General features: G+C 39.1%; 1 protein-coding gene across 1 annotated transcript in view; it reads left to right on the forward strand.

Moving 5' to 3' along the window:
* The window catches only part of LOC126175781 (2-iminobutanoate/2-iminopropanoate deaminase-like), a 48,683-nt gene extending 32,945 nt beyond the window's left edge, over positions 1 to 15,738 (forward strand). Inside the window, exons 4-5 of the mRNA XM_049922753.1 lie at positions 9,686 to 9,741; positions 15,624 to 15,738. Of these exons, the coding sequence (XP_049778710.1) occupies positions 9,686 to 9,741; positions 15,624 to 15,683 (116 nt within the window). The 3' untranslated portion in view covers positions 15,684 to 15,738. The remainder of the gene's footprint in view (positions 1 to 9,685; positions 9,742 to 15,623) is intronic.
* Positions 15,739 to 20,438: the final 4,700 nt, after the last annotated feature.

The raw sequence follows: 20,438 nt of genomic DNA on the forward strand, positions 1-20,438 counted from the left end.
TGTCATCCAAGTATCTGCCTATCTTTGACAAATGTGCAGAAACATGCTAGAAGGCCATGGTGTATGGAACAACATAGTGGCAACAGAAATGGCATCATATACTGTTTTTGGATGAATCCAGGTTCTGTTTGCTTGAATATGATGGTTGCATTTTGGTTCGCAACTGACGGGGTGGCACCACAGTGACTGCATTTGCAGAAAACATACTGGGCCAACTTGAGGCTTTATGATGTGGTGTGCTATTGGGTACAACCGCAAATCACAGTTTGTGTATGTCCAGGGCACTGTGACCAGTGTGACTTATGTGAATGACATCCTGCAACCCATAGTGATAAATTTTCTACACTACACCCCAGATGCCATTTTTCAGGAAGACCATGCACGACCACATGATGCTGCATGAAGATGTGCCTTCTTGAGGTCACAGGATGTCAGCCTTTGCCCTGGCCCGTCAGATCACCAGACTTGTTGCCAAATGAAAATGTTGGGATATGATGAAATGATGGGTGCATCTCTGTGGCCCATTGTCAACCACCACAGATGAACATTGGAACCAAATGAATGCAGCATGCATGGCTGTACCACAGGATACCATTTGCACCTTATGCACATCGATCCCATCACATATGGAACAAGTTATCAGGGCCCATAGTGTGGACCCGGTGACTACGAGGCAACAGGACACATGCTGAACTGAGGTGACTGAAATGCCAATCATTTCTACAGAACATACTAATGTACGTAGCCTGTGAATATGAACGTCCTCTCTTTAGTCATTCAAGGTGTTCTGTTTTTTTTTTCTGAACATGAATTCACTTCTTATGCTCCAGTTCTTTGGTCCATTTGTTTGTCTTCCTGTCTTCTGTAGTAATTTTCAACGATCTATTCCTGAATTAATAATTCTTGTCTTACTGCTGTAAGTACAAACTAATGATAAAACTTTCTTTTCCAGTCACATTGAAACTTCCATTTTGAAAACTCGGCAGTTTATCAATGTTACAGGCCATTTTACTCCTGTGGGTTTTTCCCCTGCTGCCCATCCAGTCATTGATTATAATTGCCATTAAATACAGAAACTCACCAACTTGTCCTATGGCTTCTTTGTTAATCTGTACTTTTTGATTGTACATTTTTAGTGTTATAATTTAGTGTCTCTTGATGGCAGAGTTGTAAGGTGCCAGACTTCAAATACGTAGGTCAGGGTTTCAACCTTGTTCACTCACAGGATTTTAATCTCACTTAACACTTCATTCACCTCTGGCAGTGTTTCTTAATGTGAAAAATGTAGAGTTGTACTGTGCTTCAGAGTCAGTGTTAAATTGTAGGTCCCCTATAACTGGCTAAGTAAGTTCAAAGGTTGGAGGAATAGAATGGCATATCTCCTCAAATAGGGCCATTCTTAGTACAGCAATGTGGCATTTCAATCAGCTGTTGTATTGATTAAAGCCTTACATGTAACTGATTTTGAGGGCTAATTTCAAACTTTCTCTTTATTTTTCCATTAGTTACTGAATCTGAACTACAGGCAAACAGTACAATTTCTTCAGAAAAGAACATTTTTGCAATTTAAAAAAAAAAAAACAGGAAATTTCCTCTAGGACTGCTGAGATGAGAGTTGTTTATATCACATATTCTTACCTAATTCTTATTTAAATACTGAGACCTTTAGGACTGCAGAGATGAGACTTTTTTATTTCAAATCTTCTTACCTAATTCTTATTTAAATACTGAGTTACACTATATCTATTGTGAAGTTGTTCTATTTTATAATGTTACTATTTGAGTACCTGGCACTTCCCAGGTCTATCTATTTATTTCAATTTTCTGTTAGTCCGTCTCCTTCCCTGCTCTCCCTTTCCATCTCCTCTTCCTCTTTCTCTCTTCCCATCAGCACCACCTACTTCAATAGGATGTTGCTGCTGCTTATCCCCACAGCATTTCTTTCCAGATAATAATTAAAAATATGTACAAACGTTGGTTGAAAACAATCCAGCAGTTTTCCCCTGTACACTGATTGAAAAATTGCAAAACCAAAAAATAAGTAATGTAGAGTAATGAAGTTTTGGTAATACATTTGTGTAGGTAACATAGTTAAGTGATTAACATGGCAAGATCACAAGTTAATGTAAGTGCGATATAAGCCATTGCAAATGTGAAATGCTGGTACATTAATAACCAGTGTAACCCCAGAATGTTGAATGCAAGCATACAAACATGAATGAATTGCATTAGACATGTGCTGGATGTCAGTTTATGGGATGGAGTTCCATGTCTGTCGCACATGGTTAGTAAATGCATGGAAGTTTGATGCTGTTTCTGGATAATGCTGGAGGTGGTGTCCAATGATGTTCCATGTATGCTTGATTGGAGACAGATCTGGTGATCAAGCAGGCCAAGGCAATATGTCAACACTTTGTAGATCATGTTGGGTTAAAACAGTGGTATGTGGGCGAGTGTTATCCTGTTGGGAAACACCCCCTGGAATGCTGTTCATGAATGGTTGCACAACAGGTTGAATCACCTGGCTGACGTACAGCTTGTAAGTCAGGGTGCATGGGATAACCACAAGAGTGCTCCTGCTGTCATCCCAGAACATAATTCCAGGTGTAGGTCCTGTGTGTCTAGTATGCAGACAGGTTGGTTGTAGGTCATTAGCTGGCCTTCTTCTAACCAACACACGGCCATCACTGGTAATGAGGTAGAACCAGCATTCATCAGAAAACACAACAGACCTCCACCCTGCTCTCCAGTGAGCTCTTGCTTGACGCCACTGAAGTCGCAGATGGTGGTGGTTTGCGGTCAGTGGAATGCACACTACAGGGCATCTGGCTTGGAGTAGTCCTTGAAGTAACCAATTTTTAACAGTTCATTGTATCACTGTGGTGCCAACTGCTGTTCAGATTGCTGCTGCAGATGCAGTACAACACACCAGAGCCATAAGCCGAACACAATTGTCTTCCCTCTCAGTAGTGCCACATGACCGTCCGGAGCCATCTTCTTGTGACTACGTTCTCGTGACCACCACTGCCAGTGGCTACATTCCTGCCAAATCTTTGTGCAGTGCTGCAGAAGGATAATCCAGCTTCTTTTAGCCCTATTACATGACCTCATTCAAACTCTGTGAGGTGTTGATAATGGTGTCTTTGTCACATTAATGATATTCTAACATTGCCTCACCACGTCCAGTCTCAAAGATAACTAAAGCTCACAACTATTACAGTGTGTACATAAAACAAAACTAATTTACATCTTCATAGTGGCGCTACTAGCACCATTCTTATGCAACTGGCACAACATGTGAATAGACATCATCTTTCAGATGTAGAGACACACCTAACAACTTTAGATTGTCACACAATTCCATCTTGGTGTTGCAATTTTTTTTTTGCAGTCAGTATATTTCACAAATATTTACTGTATTTCATGCATATCTGTACACATTTCACCTGTATCTCTAGCAAATTTCACCCTGTAGTTTAGTTTCCACATTGCTCAATGTTTGTGACTTCATATCTCCTGAACAATGCACCATACAATGATATAATTTTGCAGGTACATGAAGTGCTGTATGTGGATGCTGTATGCCAGATGTGTTGTGAACAGAATTAGTAGTAAAAACTGATAAATTAAAACATCATACATGATGCGGCAGTTTTTCACACACCTGTATTTCACAACACATCTCATGAAATGTCATACAATGCTGTATTTTTTGCAGCTACTTTCAATGGTACATGTGAATACCCACAGTGTAGTAGGTGGAACACACCATTGGAAAATGTGTGTAGGATTTTGAATAAGATATCCTTCATCTCAAGGCACGATGAGAGGTAGCAGACTTCTGATCTCTTAGTAGTGCTCTAGCCTTGAAAAGCTCAACCATGTCTTCAGCTACCTCTTGTCATGCACTGAGATGAGGGATACCTCACATAAATCATCCAACTTTGTGCGCTGCTACTCATTCAATCCACAGAATATCCTAGTCTTCCTATTTCAATCCTGCTCCCAGTCCCACTCCCCATGGTTCATTTCCTTGTGGTCAACACAAGTGCAAGACCTGTCCCAAACACACAGTTGCCACCACCACCTCCTACTGCAGTCCAGTTACAGGCACTTCCTATCCTATAAAAGACAGTGCCACATTTAATAGTAGCCATGTAATATATCAGTTATGCTGAAATTACTGTGTAGCATTCTATGTGGGCATGACAAGTAACAAACTGTCTACTCTCATGAATGGCCACCACCAAACTGTTTCAAATTGCAAACTTGACCATCCAGCTGCTGACTTAAACAGCTGCTTCACTATGCGACCCATTTGGTTACCCCTCCAGCATTAGTTTCCCAGAATTACACATCTATTTGTTCAGCATATCCTGCACTCTCACAATCCTCCTGGCCTAAATCTACACTAACCTTACCTCCCCCACTTCAACTCCACCCCCCCCCTTTAATCACTCTACCCCTTTATGCCCTACCCTCTGAACTCCTTGCATCTTATTGTGCAGGTGCTGAGTCAACTATTGAAAGACCTGCCTCTTACTATCCCTCTCCTTGACTCGTGCATCCGTCCCTATCCATTCTCCAGCCAAAAAGATTTATAAAGCCGTGCAGCCTCCCACATTCACTACCTCCTTTGCTTTGGTTGTTAAACAGCCAATTCAGAAAACCAGTGCTGCTATATGACCTGAGGCTGCTAGTGTCAGCACTAGCACCTGCATTTGTCAGTGCACTTGTGCTGCTGCAGTTACTTTGAAGCCTATAATTCCTCCCAGACCATCAGAAAAGGCAGTGGCAGCCAACATTGCAGAGCTCCCTGCTCCTCCAAAGTTTGTCTGGTCCACTGTCCAGTATGGCCACTACCACTGCTGTGGTTGTCTCTGAAGCCTACCCGAGGGGGGGGGGGGGGGGGGGGGGAAATCAAGGACAAAGGCAAAGACTCAGCCACTGACTGAGACCAAGTTTCTCATGATCCATCTTTGGAGCCAGTGGAGCTTGATGTTGGCCTAGGGCATGAATTTTGCCCCAAAACAGTGTCCCCTGGCAGAAAGGAGGATGAAAGTGCTACCCCCTTGATAAATGATTCCCCTACAACAGTGGAACATGAATGGGCTAAAGACACATATAGAGGAATTGAAACCCATGGGACAGGCATGTCTCATGTGCTTGTGCTTACAAGAAACACATTTTAAAGCCATTGACACTTCTGCAATATGGGGTTATACCCTTCACCAAAGGATGACCTTATTGAACACAGAGTGAAAGAAGGGGTTTTATGTTTATCTATAACAAACACCATTCCTCTGCTCTCTGCTTGCTTACTAACCTACAAGCAGTAGCCATTGCTGTTCATGTGGACCAGAAGTTCACCATTTGCTCCCTCTGTTTACCTCTGCAAGATAAAGTAGACTGAGGCTCTCCCAGACCTTATTGCACAACTTCCCTGCCCATTTCTCCTACTGAGTGGTTTCAATGCCCATAATGAATTAAGGGTTTGAACTGCACTTGCCCCAGGGGTCAAGTCTTGGAGAACCCCATGATGTCTCAGAAGACATGCATCCTCCACTCATTTCTTGGCTGCTACTGGGTCACCCTCAGCCAGTGAGCTCTCTTTCTGCTCTTTGGCCCTTGCACACTCAGCACAGTGGGAATCAACTGATATTCATTCCACTGACCACTTCCCACTGTGGATCCACCTACTGGAAGGAGAAATGTTTGAATGAAAGCCACTGAAATGCACTGTCAACAGGGCTTGTTTTGAACAGGAGAATGGAAAATTAAGTGCCTTAGCCATACATTTTGGGAAACAGACAGGCTGCACATGCTCCAGTTTTATACAGCTTTTATGCAAGTCTGTGGGTGCATAGTGTATGGGTCAGTCAGGCCTTCCTACCTGAAGATTACTAATGCTATCACCATGAGTGGATTATGCTGCCCACCTGTGCTTACAGGACTAGCCCCATACCCAGTGTCTGTGCTGAGGCTGGGCAACCATGGCTCACTGTCCCGCAGAAGCTCCTCATGGTGCATCAGACATGTAAGTTCCTTGCAGCTCGGACTTCATCTGCATACCGTACTGTCGTTCGTCCACCTCTGGAACACCTTTTCTCCAACTGTCCATGAGCATGCATGCAGCATTGCAGGAGTCACTTGGTGTGTAGCACGTGAAATCTCAAATAGATGGTTTTAACCACCTGCCACCATGGTAACCGCAGAGGCACATAGTAAGTTTAGATTTGCAGTACAAGACGGATTGCACTCCTGCTTATGTTTTTAATACATTATTTTATGACATTTTAACTGCGCACCACAAGCTACTGATATCTTTATGGATGTGTCAAAAAGGGATGTGTTGAAAAGGGGGCTCCATTGGTTGCTTCATTGTTTTCCCTGATGGTGTCATCTAGGTCTGACTGCCTCGAGACTTTACTGTTTTCAATGCAGAATTATATGTGATCTTGTGGGCACTGGAGCAAATGAGATGAGATGAGCTTAGAGTGCAAAGTTCCATGACTGTTTGGATTCTCTGAGTGCCCTTCATTCTCTACAATGTACCAAGCAGATAAAGTAGTCCAGGATAGCCTGGATGCCTGCCTCCAACTACAATGGCTGGGGTAGGAGGTGTCTTTCTGCTGAGTACCAGGGTACATGGGTATTGCAGGGAATGAAAAGGCAGACGAAGCAGCTAAGGAGGCATGTTGAACTACTGAGTTATTTCAGTATGCTATCCTCTCGTTGTTGAGGTATAGAGTTATGCATAAATGGGAAGAAGAGTGGCTGGAAGTGACAGATAAGAAGTTGTCTAGTAAAGCTCACTATGTGGTCATGGCATACCTCCTTTCAGTGATGGAGATGGGATGAGTTCCTCCTTACTCGCCTATGCATAAGCCACAGTCCTCTGATGCACTGCTTCTTGCTCCAGCAAGAGGACCCTCCAACGTGTGGTGCTTGTGGCATACAGATCACTGTATGTCACATTTTATTAGACTGTGTTTTTTCTGAGCAAAAGGCAGTGTCAGATTTGCCCTATATTTTAAGTAAAATTGAAATGAGTGTGGTTAAGAGTTTTAAGGTTTTGTGATCCGTCCAACTTGTTTCTGCAAATTTTACGGGGGTGATCTTAATGTGCTATCAGGTTGACTGGCTCACTAATGCTATTTTTTGTCAATAGTCAGCCACTCACATATCCTTGTGCCATTGTTTTAGTTTCCCTGTCACTTTACTTCTGTGTTAATCCCAGGTTAATACCTGTCACTATAATTCCTTTGTTTTACGTGTGATATGGCATGATTGTGTGGGCCGCAGTGAGTGAGGTAAGTGAATGTGCCAGTTTTACCATATTTGTTTCCTTTAATATTTTTAAGGGTGCTGATAACCTCACCGTTGAATGACCGTGTACCCCAAAAACAACAACAAAATCTGAGTTTCACGTGTGAATCTCATGTTCTGATATCCTACATTCATGTTCCTGAAGAGACATTAAACTGCTTTCACTGTTGATAGTTGAGTTCAAAAGCCAAATTTGCTATTACTCAATAATTCATTGCTTTCAGAAGGATTGTACATTTGATTATGTATATGGTTTTCTGTGGCTTTTGATATAAAGGGAACTGTTAATATAGCTCTGCGATTGTTTGGAATTTTTGTTGCAGACTGGGAGTGTATCAAACATTTTCAGACATTTAGGGAATACACCTTCACTGAGAACACAGTTTGCCAGATATTTTAATGACATATGATTGCAAAGGCTGCATATTTAATAATACTTATACTCTGTTTTTGAGTTTCTGAGATTGTTCATAGATTTGGTGATGTTATCAGGGGTGATTTTTGATCAAGAGAAGTTTTTGTTTATTGGTTCCTGTTGCTTATGCAGAGATACAGCATCTGAACCATCAGAATTGTTTTTACTGATTGAAGAATTGGGTTTGGCACAGTTTTTAAAGTATTCATTTAGGGTATTGCAATCTATTGCGACCATGGTTCACCATTTGCCCATATTGAGCTCATGTTTGCACTTGACATTGTTAATGTTTGGGGACAATCTAGAGTAATATGACATATAGAAGTAAAAACTTCAACAGCCAAGATCACCAATTACAATTTTATTTTTGATGATTGGTTGTGGCACATATAAGTTACCATCATCGAATGTTGTACAAATACATCTCAATACACATTCATTATGTGTACATTCATAATCTTAATAATAGACCAAGATTTACATAAAACATCATGCATATTGCACTGGGTGCACAAGGTCATGTTCTCACAACAGATCTAGTTATTAGGTAGTCTTTCTTTGGTGTTAGATTGTTGACATTTCATGGCAGTTATATTAGGAGTCTGTCCTCTTTGTACTGGCACTTGATCTCTGTCATTGTTCTCACAAGTTAATGCTGAATAGCTATTCCAATGTCCAGGAAGTTTCTGAAAATTAATGTTAGTAAATTATTAATATTTGTGTTTGTTTCCTTACAAGGGGATTAAGGCATAATCCATCATGTGTTGGACTTATTTTCCTCCTTTCTTGTGAAGTAAACTATAACACTGTTCCAGTTTTGGAGAACTGTCTCTTCCACAATCATTCTGTAAATAAGTTTTCAAGTTCATTTTGTATAATGTTTCCCCAAACTTTTTGGTATTTCTACAGAAATGATTAATGTCTAGGTGTCTTCCCTTTCTTTATAGCTCAAATGGCTTCCTACAGCTGATTTGTCATTTCTTCCAGACTGAAATAATACTAGCTATTGGTGTTACTGATTAATCTTTTGAACTATACAAAATGTAAAGAAATCTTTAAATATTTGTACAGTTGCTGCTATGTTCTTGGGATTCCAGACAGGTGACGGCAGTAAAATACTGCAACTTTTCAACAATTGTATTACTGTTAATCATCCGGTAAAGTCAAGACATGCAGATGTTTTAATATTTATACTAGCATCATGTTTCACTCCATCTGGTTACGGGCAACTAGCATTCACTCTACTCAGAAAGAGCTGGACAAGAATGTATGTCACTTGCATATGTCAAAAGCTTTTCCAGCACACACCTGGAAGTGGGTGGACTGCAGCTCTTCTGCCAACAGAGAGGCCCGTGCAAGTGCGCGTACGCACACGGGCACGTGCACTCAGGCACGCGCTCCTGAAAAGGAGCAAAAAAGGATCAGTCGAGACAGCAGATAATGCATCGGCCAGTAAAAATCAGTCGGCAACATGTCCTCAATGAAGTAGTTTGTACTGTCTCCTATGAAACCCAAGTGCAGGCATTGTTATTGAGATTGAAGAGTCTATTGAATATTACTCTATGCTATAAAATAGTTGTAGTACTAGCTCCAAGAGATTTACTGTCTTTTGAACAAGCAGACATCCAATACATTTTGCTCAAATTTTTGTGGTTTCCAGTGAGGTATGTATTGAAAGCTGTATGTAAGGTCTTCAGTAATATGTACGAAGAGTTGCAAAACAATACTTGATGATACTCTGGTTTGTTTTATGTAACTGCAACCTTTACTCATTTTTAACAATTTAGAACAACAATTATGTCAAAGATAATGCAACATTTAAAATTTTGCCTTTGCACAGTTTTAATGGCAGTAAAGAGATCTTCATAGTGATGTGTTTTCTAGATCAATAATAAGCACTAATTTCTCACCAAATGCTAAGAAATTTCTCAATTTTTACAGTTTTCAAGGAACCGTACCCAGCTCGTATTTCGTATCAAGCTGCAAAGTTACCATTGGTATGTATTTCTGAGATACTAAATTGCATTTCTAATTAATGGTTTGTTCAAAGTGGAGAAATAATGATAGTGATAGAACTAGAGGCTAATTAATTTCAGTAATAACAGCATTTGAATTCTGTTTCTTATGTGACACGTATATTTGAATATGTTTACTGCACTTAATGCCTAGGTCTTCCAGTACAGTTTTAGCCCCCCATACTTTTCTCATATCCATGAGCCATGAGGTATAGATTATGCCCATATTCTGTGCTTTACGGTACTTGTAATAAATAATTATTTTTTAGCAACATCATTTTGTAGAAAGAATAAAGAAAGAGGTGGTGGTGCCATTTATGTTAAAAATGGTGTCAAGTGTAGAGCAATTGATGTGCAGAATTATTGTTGAGAACAACATTTGGAAGAGTATGCCATATAATTGTCTTTGAATAACTCATATCAGTAGTTATAGTGCACAGAGCACCTTAGGGACCTTAAGTCTAATTTTGAAGTCAGATGCTCTCATAATATATTTAAATACATTTATTCAAATACAAAAGAGATAATAATTCTTTGGGACTTCATTGTAAACATTCTCTAAAAAATTCCAGAGATGGATCAGACCTTTGTCTGTCCAGCAAGCTGCTTAAAGCCTGCTGCAAAATCAGCTCAGTTCTTTTCCTATTGTGTTTATTTCCTCCATTTCACTCAATTGTTGCTCAATGATATGTTTGGAACTCTCAACAACCTTTGGATCTTTTGATTTATCTACGTCTCATCTTTTCAATTTCTTCCTGCACCTTTAGAGTTTTAATCTTCCGTTCAAAACCAATAAATTATGCTCAGAGTCCACATCTGTCCCCATGGAAATGTTTTACAGTTTAAAACTGGCTTTGAAATCTGTCTCACCATTATCTAAAACCATCTGGTGTCTCGAGGTATCTCCCATGTGTAGTCTTCTGCCATTATTATTAAACCAAATATTAGCAATTACTAAATTTGTGCAAAATTCTGCCAATTGGATTTCGTTTTCATTCCTCTTTCTAGTCCATATTCTTCTGGTACTTCTGCTTCTCTTCTCTTCCTGTTCCTGCTATCAAACTCTGATCCTCCTCCATAATTAATTTTGTGTTCCCTATAACTATATGAATAATTTTGTTTCTCATTGTATATTCTTTCAGTCTTAATTTACAGAACTAGTCATCATATAAACTTGTAATACTGTTGTGGGTGTTGGCTTTGTATCTGTATTGGCTGTTATAATGCATACACTATGCTGTTCATAGTAGTTTATCTGCATTCCTATTTTCTTGGTTATACCTATTCCTGCATTCTGCTATTTGATAGTGTGCTGATAACTACTGTACTTAACTCATTTCCACTATATGACTTCAACCTATCAGTTTCCCTTTTTAAATTCTCTAACTTACTTACTCAATTAAGGGATCTAACGTTACTCTCTGACTCACAAAAAACCAGTTTTGTTTCTCCAGATGACAATATTGTCTTGTTTAGTCAGCACCCAAAGATCTGAATGGAGGATTATTTTAGCTCTGGAATATTTTAGGCAGGATAATGTCATAATTGTACATCACAGTAGAGCTACATGTCCTTGGAAATGAAATGGTAGTTTCTCCTTGCTTTCAGCTGTTTGCAGGACTTGCATAGCAAGGCCATGTTGGCTAATGTTACCAGATCAATCAATCTTCCAGATTGTTGCCCCTGCAACTACTGAAAAGGCTGCTACCTACTATATGATCCAAGAAATGATGTGCCTTTTATGGCACATCATATGTTGCAACCCGAATGCCATTTGTCTTAGCTGTGGAAAGAAATCGGAGTATACATTCTAAATGCAAGACAATGAATTGACTTATGGCAATATTTCATAATGTTAGTACAACGCTGACATTAATTATAAAATAATTTGTAATGTTCATTTTAAGGATGTCTGTGAATACTCTTCAGTGGAGCAAGAGTTCCAAGAATTAAGTATTAAACTCCACTACTTCAGCTGTGTCACATTTAATATGGCCATACACATTGTCAAATACATATGTACCATGTACACTCCTGGAAATTGAAATAAGAACACCGTGAATTCATTGTCCCAGGAAGGGGAAACTTTATTGACACATTCCTGGGGTCAGATACATCACATGATCACACTGACAGAACCACAGGCACATAGACACAGGCAACAGAGCATGCACAATGTCGGCACTAGTACAGTGTATATCCACCTTTCGCAGCAATGCAGGCTGCTATTCTCCCATGGAGACGATCGTAGAGATGCTGGATGTAGTCCTGTGGAACGGCTTGCCATGCCATTTCCACCTGGCGCCTCAGTTGGACCAGCGTTCGTGCTGGACGTGCAGACCGCGTGAGACGACGCTTCATCCAGTCCCAAACATGCTCAATGGGGGACAGATCCGGAGATCTTGCTGGCCAGGGTAGTTGACTTACACCTTCTAGAGCACGTTGGGTGGCACGGGATACATGCGGACGTGCATTGTCCTGTTGGAACAGCAAGTTCCCTTGCCGGTCTAGGAATGGTAGAACGATGGGTCCGATGACGGTTTGGATGTACCGTGCACTATTCAGTGTCCCCTCGACGATCACCAGTGGTGTACGGCCAGTGTAGGAGATCGCTCCCCACACCATGATGCCGGGTGTTGGCCCTGTGTGCCTCGGTCGTATGCAGTCCTGATTGTGGCACTCACCTGCACGGCGCCAAACATGCATACGACCATCATTGGCACCAAGGCAGAAGCGACTCTCATCGCTGAAGACGACACGTCTCCATTCTTCCCTCCATTCACGCCTGTCCGGACACCACTGGAGGCGGGCTGCACGATGTTGGGGCGTGAGCAGAAGACGACCTAACGGTGTGCGGGACCGTAGCCCAGCTTCATGGAAACGGTTGCGAATGGTCCTCGCCGATACCCCAGGAGCAACAGTGTCCCTAATTTGCTGGGAAGTGGCGGTGCGGTCCCCTACGGCACTGCGTAGGATCCTACGGTCTTGGCGTGCATCCGTGCGTCACTGCGGTCCGGTCCCAGGTCGACGGGCACGTGCACCTTCCGCCGACCACTGGCGACAACATCGATGTACTGTGGAGACCTCACACCCCACGTGTTGAGCAATTCGGCGGTATGTCCACCCGGCCTCCCGCATGCCCACTATACGCCCTCGCTCAAAGTCCGTCAACTGCACATACGGTTCACGTCCACGCTGTCGCGGCATGCTACCAGTGTTAAAGACTGCGATGGAGCTCCATATGCCACGGCAAACTGGCTGACACTGACGGCGGCGGTGCACAAATGCTACGCAGCTAGCGCCATTCGACGGCCAACACCGCAGTTCCTGGTGTGTCCGCTGTGCCGTGCGTGTGATCATTGCTTGTACAGCCCTCTCGCAGTGTCCGGAGCAAGTATGGTGGGTCTGACACACCGGTGTCAATGTGTTCTTTTTTCCATTTCCAGGAGTGTATATGTCTCCTTTTTGTATTAATATGAAGCCCTTGAGTCTTTATACAGGTTGCTTTTGATGCTAGTGTTATATTTATGCTATTATTTTACCTGCCTCTGTAGTTAAGGTTGCTAATGGTGCTCAGCTCGGTTGTAGCCAATTTGAATCATATGGGTGAAGAAAATTTCATCCGAAAGATGAGCGATGGTGGCATGGAGTTTCTGATCACCAGTGTGTTGTATTAAGTTCCAAACCTAGACACAGTGTCTCATGGAGGGAGGGTGTGTTGCAGTGCTGGTGATTTCTTCTGATATATAGGGACATTAAGGTTGGTGAACTCTTTGGTGCTATTTGTGAGGAGCAGGCATGTGCCATCACCAGGTTTCACCATCTCCACTCTTTCATCATACAGCACAACACAACACTTTGCTGTACAGTCATTACAATCACCTATACAAGACCTTTACACATAGTTAGCTAGATAGTTTCATGTTCCATTTTTTATAAAAAAAAAAAGACCAATTACTACCCACTACCTTTTACACATTACTATAAGAAATTCTTCTGTGGAATAGGAGTTATCAAGAAGAAACTTTCCCAGTTTGCATTCTAATTTTACTTTGCTATCTGGAATTTTATATTCTGGGGTAAATGAACAAAAATTGCAGCTGAAGAATTGTGCATGGCTTTTTGTACTTGATGATGTTAATGGGTAGTAATGAATGTCATTTTTCCTTCTGATATTGTAATTAGGTACATCATTGTTTCTTTTGAACTGCAGTGGATTATTTACAATAAACTTTGTATACTGCAAAGCAGAAGTCAGAAAGCCCAACTCCTTAAAGAGATGTCTACAAAATGATCATGCATGAGCGCCACATATTGACATCACATTTTTGAACAGTGAAGACTCTGAAAGATGAGTTACCCAAGAACATTATTCCATGTGACGTTATGGAATGAAAATCTTTATGCAAAATATGCCAACGTACTGATTTGTTCCTTCCCAAGATTTGTAATGATTCTAAGTGCAAATGTGGCTGAACTTGTTTTAGGAGCTCGAAAACATGCTCTTTCCAGTTCAAATTCTCATCAGCATGGGCACCAAAAAATTTTGAAGTGCCAGACTGTTTATTATTTCCTCACTCTTACACTTATCAGTGGTGTGGTATGGTATCTATAGATGTGCAGAACTGAATATGTTGTCTTATTAAAATTCAGAGTGAGACCATTTGCAGAAAACCAGTGAATTATACTTTTAAGAACATTGTTTACTCAGTTTCTTCAGTTTCTGTATGCAGGCTTAGATTGATTACAATACTAGTGTCACCTGCAGAAAAAAAAGTATTCTACTCATCTATTAGGCAGAAGATTGTTTACATATATGAGGAACAACAGTGGATCTAAGGTTGAGCCCTGTCATCCCCTCCCCTCCCCCCTTAGTCAGAGTAATGTCCCCAGGCTATATTGGTTGAATTACTAACTACATCTTTCTGCATTCTTTTGGTCGGATATGACATTATCCATTGGTTGGCTGTACCATCAATCCCATAAAACTTCAATTTATCTAGGATAATACAGAGTCACACAATCAAATGCCTTTAATAGGCAACAGAAAATACCAATGTTATTTTATAATTTAATGCTTTATTACTAGCACACTGGATATGAAATGCACTCAATTGATGTCAGTAGAGCAGCAGAAGTTCATTGCAGATTATGTTGAAGAGGTATCTGGAAGATGTTCTAGAACTAATACCATATTTAATTCCTATAACACATTTTTATTCTGAAAATGTTATCCTGTTGGATGTCTTAAAAATAGTACCCATAAGTGATTAAGAAATAGAATTATGCAGAATAAACTAGTTTCTTCATTTTTAAATCACCTACTGATTATGCAAGCCAAAAATGTAGTTGAATGAAGGCAATTCATTAGTTGCAAGATGTGAGCTTTATAGTTATAGCTGTGATATATCAGTAGTACCAACTACTTCATGTGATCTACTTCCTGTATTTGACTGAGCAGACTACTTTTATAACTTGTGAAATTCTGTAAGTACTCAGTTGTATGTACTGAACCTCATCAAAATTTAATAATTTGGCTGCGTTTTGACAGCAACACTGCAAGTAGTTCAATTTAATCTAAAAGATAGTAGACAATTCTCAGAATTCTGCAAACAGCTTTATTGGTTAGATATGTTGTTGATATACATCTTGCAGTACATCTGCTAGTGGATTTACACTTTCTGTGCTTTCTAAGTATTTTAAGAAAAGGAACTTTTCATTATCTGTTAAGGAGATGAAGGTACAGAGTAAATGATCAGTGAAAACTGTTTCAGTTCACCTCTGTGTGTGTGTGTGTGTGTGTGTGTGTGTGTGTGTGTGTGTGTTTTTTCTCATTGTTTTTCTTAATTTCTTAAATGTTTCAGGCGGCTAAAATAGAAGTTGATGCAATTGCTGTGGCAGGAGATATGGAAACAATCCAATGACTATATGACAGTAAACTATGATGCAAATAAAATACTATGTATAACAAAATAAAAATATCTTTATTATTTATTTTATTCCTAACACAAAAGTTAATATAAATACACATTGCACTGCAATGGCTTTTTCACTCATTCTAAAATCTGACTGAGGAAACCACAACGCACAACAAACAAGTACACACACTGACTGCTGCAGTTCTCCTGTACATAATGTGTTTACTGTTTATTTTATTTATTTATTTATTTATCTTACAGCTCGAAACATGTATTTAACATGCATGGGCAATGTTACAATAATTACATTTAGATTATTGTTACACAATATATATAGATTACATGCTATTAAGTAAAAGATCATTTAAGTATATTTAACATAGCATTCCTGAGGTCAAATCATGCAGCACCATACTGTATGGGCACTTCAATGTAAGCCATTTTTTAACTCATTTGTAAAAATTTTACCAGAAAGCTGTTTCAGGTTGTCTGGCAGAGAATTATAAAATATTGCTCCCTTAATGAATGGGGTATTTGTTGTTAGATTCAATCTTCTGCTCACCATATGAAAGTTTGATCGTAATCATGGATTTCCATATTCCTGTTTATCACTTTTTTGTCTTTTTTCGCTAATAATATTGATTGAAATATATATACTGCATAGATAGTCATAATATTAAAATTAATAAACTGGTTTTTGCATGAATTTCTGGGTCTTACTTTTGCCATAGTTCTTATAACTCTTTTCTGCAATACAAATACCCTTCTTATATTGTACTGGCTACACGTACCCCACAATACAATTCCATTAGATAGATGGGGATACACCAACCCAAAATACGCTATTTTTATTGCTTCAGTATCTAGATACTGAACTAATCTCTTCAGTAAATACAGACTAGATGTTATTCTACCACAAACATGATCTATTTGCTGATTCCACAAAATTCTGTCATCTATATATATCCCCAGAAATTTACATTCTGAACAGGTATTTTCCTGAATGTCCTCATTTACAACAGTATTTTTATTTGAGCCACTTGTCCTAAAATAAATTAAATTAGTTTTGTTAATATTGACCCTCAGGTTTTCTTTTTCAAAATGGGCTTTTTCAACAAAATTCTGTATCACTGAATTTAGGCCATCATTACTACGTGCCCAGCAAACACCAGAGGTGTCATCAGCATACATAGTAATATGATGACTGGTGTCTAATACTTTTGGGAAATCATTCACGTAGCAAATAAACAAGAAGGGGCGCAAGATAGAGCCTTGTGGCACACCAAAATTTATATTTATTATCTTTGATCTACTTTTTTCTATTACCTCTCCATTATCATACACAACTTCTGTGCATTGTTGTCTATATTTAAGGTAAGATTCTATTGAGAGCAACAGTTTCCCACTGACACCACTACAAGCAAGTTTACTTAAAAGAGCACCATGATGGACTCCGTCAAACGCTTTGGAAATATCTAAAAACACTCCTGCCATTTTGTAACCCTCATTTATTTTCTCCATCAGACAGTGTACAAACTGTACTGCTGCAGATATGGTGCTCTGACCACTTTTAAAGCCATGTTGGAAATCTCCTATTGAGTTATTCGTATTATAGTGCTCGATTAAGATTTCTAGCATTATTTTTTCAATTAATTTACCAAACACTGAGGTTAAGGCAACTGGTCTGTAGTTCTGTGGTTGCTTTCTTTTCCCTTTCTTTATATAAAGGTTTAACTGTAGCAAGTTTCAGTTTCTTTGGAAACGCCTTCTTCAAGTACACAATTTATGAGATGGACTAATGGTCTGGCTAACTCACCCTTGCATTTTTTCAGTAGAAAAGGAGAAAATTCATCCCATCCAGCTGATATTTTATTTTTTAGGCTGTCAATTAGCTGTGTTACGCCCTTGATGGTTACTGTAGGTAGCTTAAAAGAGTCCCGTTCCTTTTCCATATCATATTTAAACTGCCTCTCATGCTTCACGCAAGTATCATTTTCAATAGCATCTATAAAGTAACCATTAAATATATTGCTAACTATATAAGGATCAGAAAAATTATCATTATGTATACTTAACTCTATATTACTAATTTTAGTTTTTGAATCAGTGTTCCTCATATCATTAACTACTGCCCAGCACGACTTTGAGACACAATCATAATTTCTGATCTGTTTGGTAATATGTTCTACTTTCCTTCTCCTTACTTCCTTACGATACTCATATTTATATTTTTTATAATAGTCTTTATATAAATCAAGACTGGTTTCTCTGTGTAGCTTATACATATACTCCATTCCTTCTTTGAGTCTTTTCGTTTTTTCATCCACTACTGGAAGTTTATTTTTATTTACATGATCTTCTTTGCTGGAATAGTAATATCTATATGTCTAGTTACATTTTTTACAAAGACTTCCCATTTGCTGTCAACTCTCCTTTCTCTATAAACTGATTCCCAAAATTCTTGACCCAAAGTTTTCTTTAGCAAGGTGATGATGTGTTCAGAAAATAATCTTATATTCTCATATTTTTTTGTTTTGTTTAAGTTTATTAAGACAACCAATCACTAATAATTGTCCTAGATGATCAGATATGTGCCTGTTTACAGCCTGTGCTGACACAACATTTTCATAATTGGTCATTACATGATCTATGGAACTGCTGCTTGACTCAGTTATTCTAGTGGGCACATGACCAAGTAGATCTTTAATATCATAGGATCGTATGCAGTCTGTTAAACCTTTGCATTCTTGGCTGTCGCTTAGTGTGTTTATATTAAAGTCTCCGAACATTATAATATTTACTGTATTGCCACCCTTGCTTAGCTTCCTCAATACACTATCCAGTGCTTCCAGGAAAACCTCAAGATACCAGAAGGGGGTCGATATATACCTACCACAATAAGTGGGACAGATACAATCATTAACTTAATTATCACCACTTCAAAATCTTTCTCAATACAATAATCATTTACTTTTTCTACAGAACTTAACAACTGGAATCAGTGATTACAGTTAAATAATCAGTGATTATAGTTAACTTTTGTCTGACTTGTACTAATTATTTCAACTTTTGAAATTATTTCACTGGGAAAAACTGCACTGCAATATGTACTTCCAGTCGGCATACAGACATGAAAGTGCCAGATATCAATGACTGTGGAATAGAAAATCAAAAGAAACTTCTCAAAAGTGGAAAGGCAACTATTGCTGGCAAGGTACCTACACAATTCTATACAGGTTTCTTAATATAACTCTCCCCCCCCCCCCCCTCCCCCTTTAGCAATGGTCTCTCATAAGCCACTGAAGGAATGAAGTGTTCAAAGTGCTTGGGAAAATGAATAAGTCAATTTCATTTCCAAGAAGGGTCACTGAACATATGCATACAACTATAATCTTATATCACTGATGTCAATCTTTTTTAGAGTTTTTGAACATATTTTACACTCTTATGACCTTCCTAGTGACTGAATAGCTCCTCTAAAGGAATGCACATAGAAGATTAACAATATACTCCCTGTTAGAATAACAACCAAGCTGGGCAGAAAAATTTAATTCTTATAGTGTATAGTGACAATTTTCTTTTTATTTTGCCTACTGGCTACCAATTCAGATACACAATACCATCCTCAAGTCATCTTAAGATAAAAAGCACAGTACATACTTACAACAATAGTAGTAGTAGGAGTAATTTAAGAAACCTTTACAAAATATTTTCTCGACAATAGCAAAAGTATGGAGTACAACTTTCATACAGCCATCACACTCACTACAAGCAGAAATGTCAAAAAATAAAAGTGAAGGGCAATGATAAGCTTTGAACAGATGTAAATTGTGGCTGGCAATGATAAGAGTGCCCCCTTCTGAACAGTTTTTCCTTATTAAGAGTCACTGTGTAAAAAATATCTGTTTATTTATTTTATATTTAAAAAGAAAGATGATGAGACTTACCAAACAAAAGCACTGGCAGGTCGATAGACACACAAACAAACACAAACATACACACAAAAAATTCTAGCTTTCGCAACCAACGGTTGCCTCGTCAGGAAAGAGGGAAGGAGAGGGAAAGACAAAAGGATATGGGTTTTAAGGGAGAGGGTAAGGAGTCATTCCAATCCCGGGAGAGGAAAGACTTACCTTAGGGGGAAAAAAGGACAGGTATACACTCGCACACACACACATATCCATCCGCATATACACAGACACAAGCAGACATTTGTAAAGGCAAAGAGTTTATTTATTTTATTATTTAGCCATCTGATGTATTTAAGGTGATACATTTTTATTGTTACATACAGGCCTTGACATTTTGATTATATAATAACAATTTTCTACAACTTAGAGCATTTATAGCACAGATTACAGCATAATACATTTATGATATTGTACAGTGTACAGGGTTATTACAAATGATTGAAGCGATTTCACAGCTCTACAATAACTTTATTATTTGAGATATTTTCACAATGCTTTGCAAACACATACAAAAACTCAAAAAGTTTTTTTAGGCATTCACAAATGTTCAATATGTGCCCCTTTAGTGATTCGGCAGACATCAAGCCGATAATCAAGTTTCTCCCACACTCGGCACAGCATGTCCCCATCAATGAGTTCGAAAGCATCGTTGATGCGAGCTCGCAGTTCTGGCACATTTCTTGGTAGAGGAGGTTTAAACACTGAATCTTTCACATAACCCCACAGAAAGAAATTGCATGGGGTTAAGTCGGGAGAGCATGGAGGCCATGACATGAATTGCTGATCATGA

Source organism: Schistocerca cancellata, chromosome 3 (genome assembly GCF_023864275.1).
Source record: "Schistocerca cancellata isolate TAMUIC-IGC-003103 chromosome 3, iqSchCanc2.1, whole genome shotgun sequence".
NCBI lineage: Eukaryota > Metazoa > Arthropoda > Insecta > Orthoptera > Acrididae > Schistocerca > Schistocerca cancellata.